This window comes from Podarcis gaigeae, assembly GCF_964106915.1.
Source record: "Podarcis gaigeae genome assembly, chromosome: 7".
NCBI classification, from domain to species: domain Eukaryota; kingdom Metazoa; phylum Chordata; class Lepidosauria; order Squamata; family Lacertidae; genus Podarcis; species Podarcis gaigeae.
Genome location: NC_139683.1, coordinates 90,846,113 through 90,852,112, shown reverse-complemented (window position 1 = coordinate 90,852,112; position 6,000 = coordinate 90,846,113). Strand labels below are relative to the sequence as shown.

Sequence of the window (6,000 nt, the reverse complement as noted above, 5' to 3'; positions counted from 1 at the left end):
CTTGCCCCACTTCCGACCCGTGCGCTCCGAGGCGCCGCCGAGGAAGCTTCGGCACTGATGGTTTCGGCGCAAGGCGACCCATTTCACGCGTCGCAGCTGAAGGAGAGCTCAGTCAGTAACGCATGAGCCCCACGTTGGGCAAAAGATTTTTGCGTTCCGGCGGGTTGGACTAGATGTCCCCCGGGATCCCTTTCCACTCTCTCCCGTTTCTATAACACATCGAACCCGCCAAGTCCTTATCCTGGCTGTCGGCGTCCGGAATGGATCCACTTGCGCCCACCGCCCAGCTGCCCTCTGCACACGCTCAGATCCCCCGTCGCCAAGTGCAGCGCCCACCTCAGAGAACCGTGGCCTTGGAAGGGCTCCCCGGGGTCATCTAGTCCAACCCCGCCAGTGCCACGCGGCCTTCCCGGCGGCGGAGCGCGCGCTCCCGCGCCCAAGGCGGCTGCCGGCGGGGGGGTGGGCGGGCAGGGGGCGGGCGGCGGAGCCGGAGCCGGAGCCGGAGCCCGCCTTCTCCTCGCGCGTCGCCACCGCCGCCACTCGGGGACTGGCTGGGGCGCCTTCGGCCGCTCGCCTCTCCGCCGGGACGCCGCCAGCAGCAGCAGCCGCGGCAGCAGCAGGCGAGCGCCCTCGGGCTCCCGGCGCGGCATGCGGAGGCGGCCGGGGCGCTGCGCCGTCGGGGGCGGGCGGGGGGCGGCTGCGGCGGCGTCCTGAGGAGCGGGGCGGCCCCTGGCGACGCCTGGCCGGCCAGATCGGCGGCGCCCGCGCGCCATGAGGAGGCACCGGGAGCCGGCGGAGCGCGGCGAGGGCTGCGGGGCCCCGGAGGGCTCCGAGGGGCCCCGCCGGCTGCGCCTGTGCTGCCGCCGCCCGCGCGCCCCTGGCCGCGACTGGCTCTACGAGTCGTACTACTGCCTGAGCCAGCAGCACCCGCTGCTCGTCTTCCTGCTGCTCATCGTGCTGGGCGCCTGCCTGGCGCTGCTGGCCGTCTTCTTCTTCTTCTTCGCCGCCGGGATGGTGAGTCTGGAGGGAGGGCCGAGGGGCTTCTCCCCCGCCGCCCTGCGGAGCCGAGAGCAGGCAGGCTGGGCTGCGGCCCCCTCAACTTTCCAAAAGAGAAAGGAAGGCTTCCAACATAGGCAGAGCTCATTTGACTTCTTTTTATATATATATATATATGTATGTATGTGAATAGTTTCATCGATGATTTTTTTTAAAAAAAATCGTCTCGTTTTATTCTCACATGAATGGGCTGGATTTTAATTTGGAGCTTTATTGATTTTTCTTTTTAAAAAAGTGTATGATTATTCAGTTTCACACATAACGGTACACATTTTTGTAGCTTTGCGTTTCTAATGAATGGGAAGCCTCAATTCTGGACAATTTTGGTGCAAGTGGCTTACAGATTTGGCAGCTCTCAAACTTGCCGGAATACCACAATCCAGAGGTTATGGGCCGATGGAGAAATGTTTTGTAAAAAAGCATTTCATGTGATTAGAAATTCAAACGTAGCCCTGCCTGTATTGCTTTGAAACACAAGTGACATTATGATCATGTTTAATTTCTGCATTTTGCGACCTGCCACAGTTGATTAGCCGGACAGGCTGATCCCACTCAGATGCACCCCAAGGAAGTCCCACTTTATACAGTGGCATTTACTCCAAGGAAAGTTTGTGAGGGATTGTAGCCTTACTTCCATCTCAGCTTTTTCAGGTTGCTTTATAAAAAGGATTGTTCTACTCTGCTGTAATCCCGTTGTACACCTATTTGGAATGTTCTGGTCTGGATTTATCCCTTCTTTTCTGTACTCCAGAGCCTCTGCTGCGTTTTTCCTTTTCCATTTTTTATACTGTACTGGCAGATAACTTCATAACCCATTTCTGCTCAGGAGATGCAGTTAATTTCAGATAAGCCGCTGCAATTGTTACCTCATGGTGTGTCTGGCAAGGCAGAGACTCTCCTTGGCCTCCACAACCCCGGCACTTTGTAGCAGTTTCGTGTTTTCAAAGCAGGTTTGAATTGTGACTGCCTTTGGATCTGTTTCAGCACAAAATTACTTTGTGCAATCTCTTGGGCAACTTGCATGTATTCATGTAAATAGCAGAGGACACGCCTGCTTGGGAAGGCTGCTGGGTCCTTTTAGTTAAATATTCTGTTCATGGATCACAAGTGGAATAAAACTGCCAGGCCTCTAGTCCTCAACATAGCTACTTGGAAACATCCCGCAGATTTCAGCAGAGTTTCTGGCCGAGTAAGTGTGCTTAGGCTTGCAGTCCAAATTTAATACCTCTAATTCATTTGCTTGCTTTCCTTCCTGCTGACAGATTAACCTTATTTGTATTTGTTGTTCAGGTGAACGTTTTAAAGCTACAAAAGAGCTTTAACTAACACTTAAATGTTTTCACCTCAAAACAGGAGTTGAAGGAGCCACCTCCCTCCATTTTTGATGTTTGGGCATGAGTGCCATTGCTAATGTAGCAAAAAGGACAGCACCCACAGTCAGGAGGAAGTTTGGGCAGGCTGGGGAAAACCCCAAGGTTTGCAGAAGTGAGAAAAATATTCAGGAAAAGATGGTGTGGGGCGGGGGGGGGGGAGAGGAGGAGGGATGACTGGGGGGGCGCCATGGGACTGATGGTGGGGGTGGGCAGGAACAGGATGGAATGGAGGATTCTAGAGAAAAGGTCTGACTGGCTGAGTGGAAGAGTGAATAAGGAGCACCGCACACGGGAACAGCCTGTTACAGGTCCTACTCGCTATCCACGTTTTTCATTTGCTTCAAACAGTTAAAAGGTAGTCTGTTGCTCACATCATTTGCTACACATGCAAAATTGACTGTAGTTAACAACCCTCTAATTTTCAGCAGAGGAAAACTTTGTGCCATTTGTCGATTTCCTTATTAGCTTGTTCCCAGGGCTCCAGTTCTTCTCCACTAAAATCAATGGGAGTTTTTGCTCTTGACTTCTGTATACGAGCTGGATTGCACCCTCAGTCTAAAGTTCAGGGAAATAAACCGTAATCAGGTGTAGCCCATACACTCAGCCAAAATGCTCCTTTTTCCCCTCCTGATTGCCGCAATTAGTCAAAGAGCTTTCCATTCTTGTGAAGTATTTCCATGTTCAGAATGTAATGATGTGAACCACTGTGAGCTGCAATCTTGCTTATCAATGAACGTCACACGGAAGAGCTGCACTTACACCTTATTAATTTATCCCTGAATCGAAAGTTGGAATAAACGAGGATTTTCCTACCCATTCTCTGCGCGCACAAAGAAACTCTCACCCACTCCTTTTTTGCCTATCCTTCTCCACATCCCTGGCACATTCCCCTGCTTTGGAAGAGAGTAGGCAAACCAATTGTGGAAACTAGGTGGGAGAAGACATGGCTGCCTCATCACTGACTGCCTGATTCAGTGGGGAATTTAAAGGCACAGAGCAGATTTCCAGGTTGCAACTCTCAGGGTGACTCTCTCAGGCTAGCACCTTCTGCATTGAAACCGTGTGCTCTGCCACTCTAAGCTATGTCCTATCCTTAGCCTTAGAACTGTTTATCATTTGGTAACTTCAAAAGTGACCTCCTGTTTTATACATTTCTATTCTGATTTATTGAACTCTGGAAGCAGATAAGTTTTGGCTGATTTAAGCATGGATGTCAGCTTTGGTTTCTATCAGTTTTTCACATTTTCCACCTTTTTGCAACAATTTGGGAATTTTGTTTTTTAAATCCCCATGAAAATTTCTCTGCATTTTATTGTTATTTTTTCCTAATGAAGACCTTTTGGTATGCAGTTTTGACTAATACAGTATACACATTTTTGCAAGCAATTTTCTGTAATACAATACATGCATTTATTTATTTTTTCAATCACATATATGTATTCTCATGCAATCACTCTCCCCTAATTTATGCATTTTTGGACACATTGCAAAATTTGGAGAAGTGCAAATTTCTGAAGGATGCCTTCAGTTTTGGTTCACATATTGTTTCCAGAAGTACAAGTTAAATAGTTTCTCACTAATATGCAAATAAAATCTGATTCTTCCCCATCCCACCCTCATTTTATAAAACAAGATTACTGCATACTTGATGATTTGGACAGCCCTGTTTAGGGACGTTTTTAGTGTTTGATGTTTTATTGTGTTTTAAATCCCCTGTTGGAAGCCGCCCAGAGTGGCTGGGGAGGCATGGCCAGGTGGGCAGGGTATAAGTAATAAAATAATAATAATAATAATAATAATAATAATAATAATAATAATAATAATAAATTGAATGTATGAGCGGACTCTGTTAAAAAACATTGCATTTGAAGGCATATGTAATATAAATAAAAACCACTTTACATCAGTTTGATAGCAGGACAATGTACAAAAGGCAATTATGTTCATGTAAATGTAAAATCTACAATAATATGTCAGGCATAAAATGCCATTGAAACAACATTAAATAGGCAGTGAAAACAAAATACAAGAAGACTAGGTGCTAGAGGATAATAGAAATGTGATTCTATGACACTCAGAGGTGATGTGAGAATTGTACTGTTGGTATGAAGTCTAAGATGACTCTTCACACCTCCAAAGCAGTATTTTCTGTTGCAACGAGGATGCATTTGTAAACCGGAAGGGTGCTTGATTTTTACCATAGTGGTTAGTCAGTTGGGAATCTGAGTGCTTCACATTTGGAGCAGACGGTTACGGAGGAAGTGCCTAGAAACTTCCTCTGCACCCGTCTCCCGTTTTATGAAGGTTTTGCAGAGGTGGTAAATTGGAAGGTGGGGGGATGCATTCTGGTCAAGGAGGTTTCTGCTGGAGAAGTGGGTCACCTGGGTCAGGAATGGCCATGAGCCATTGGAAGTTACTTTCTGAGTTTTAATAGACCTTCAAAGTTTATAAACGTTTCTGTGGTATACAGAGCTATGTCAATTTCAGAGCAGATATAAATCAAAAACACTGAAGCCAGTGAAATAGCTAGAGGTAAGCTAGTAGCTAGAGGTAAGCAATTACATCTGGTCCCATCACCTCCTGGCAAATAGAAGGGGAAGAAATGGAGGCAGTGAGAGATTTTACTTTCTTGGGCTCCATGATCACTGCAGATGGTGACAGCAGTCACAAAATTAAAAGACGCCTGCTTCTTGGGAGAAGGGCAATGACAGGCCTAGACAGCATCTTGAGAAGTAGAGACATCACCTTGCCAACAAAGGTTCGTATAGTTAAAGCCATGGTTTTCCCAGTAGTGATGTATGGAAGTGAGAGCTGGACCATCAAGAAGGCTGATCACCGAAGAATTGATGCTTTTGAATTCTGGTGCTGGAGGAGACTCTTGAGAGTCCCATGGACTGCAAGAAGATCAAACCTCTCCATACTGAAGGAAATCAACCCTGAGTGCTCACTGGAAGGACAGATTGTGAAGCTGAGGCTCCAGTACTTTGGCCACCTCATGAGAAGAGAAGACTCCCTGGAGAAGACCCTGATGTTGGGAAAGATGGAGGGCACAAGGAGAAGGGGACGACAGAGGACGAGATGGTTGGATAGTGTTTTCGAGGTTACCAGCATGAGTTTGACCAAACTGCGGGAGGCAATGGAGGACAGAGGTGCCTGGCGTTCTCTGGTCCATGGGGTCACGAAGAGTCGGACACGACTAAACGACTAAACAACAACAACAACAACAACAAAGCTAGTAGTATTTCTGTTCAGATTAGACTGATGGTCTTCTCCCATCACCCTGCTCTAAATATTCTGTGATATGTTCAAGTCCAGTGCATAAAATAATTAGAGGGAGGGTGTTGCCTACAAAATCCAAAGCTTCCATTGTGGACGTCATAGAACTGAAATGCATTTAAAGAGCCTGTGTTGAAAATGCACAATCCCCTTGATCCTGATTTTGTTATGCATCTGAAACATTCTTAGGCTAGTTTAAACATTTTCCTCGCTGTAAGTGTGTCATCATGGCTGCAGCTCTGAACTGAGGGGCTCTTGAGCGGTATGGAAGCCACAGTTTGCATTGGCAGAGGCT

At 47.4% G+C, this 6,000-nt stretch overlaps 1 protein-coding gene across 3 annotated transcripts in view; it reads left to right on the top strand.

Annotated features, from left to right (window-relative positions):
* The first annotated feature begins 755 nt into the window (after positions 1-755).
* The window catches only part of ADCY2 (adenylate cyclase 2), a 134,870-nt gene continuing 129,625 nt past the window's right edge, over positions 756-6,000 (top strand). For 2 of the 3 annotated variants that reach the window (XM_083748572.1, XM_083748571.1), the window contains exon 1: positions 756-1,014. In XM_083748572.1, the coding sequence (XP_083604698.1) occupies positions 772-1,014 (243 nt within the window). In that variant the 5' untranslated portion in view covers positions 756-771. The remainder of the gene's footprint in view (positions 1,015-6,000) is intronic. The other variant, XM_083748573.1, reaches the window with a different exon arrangement.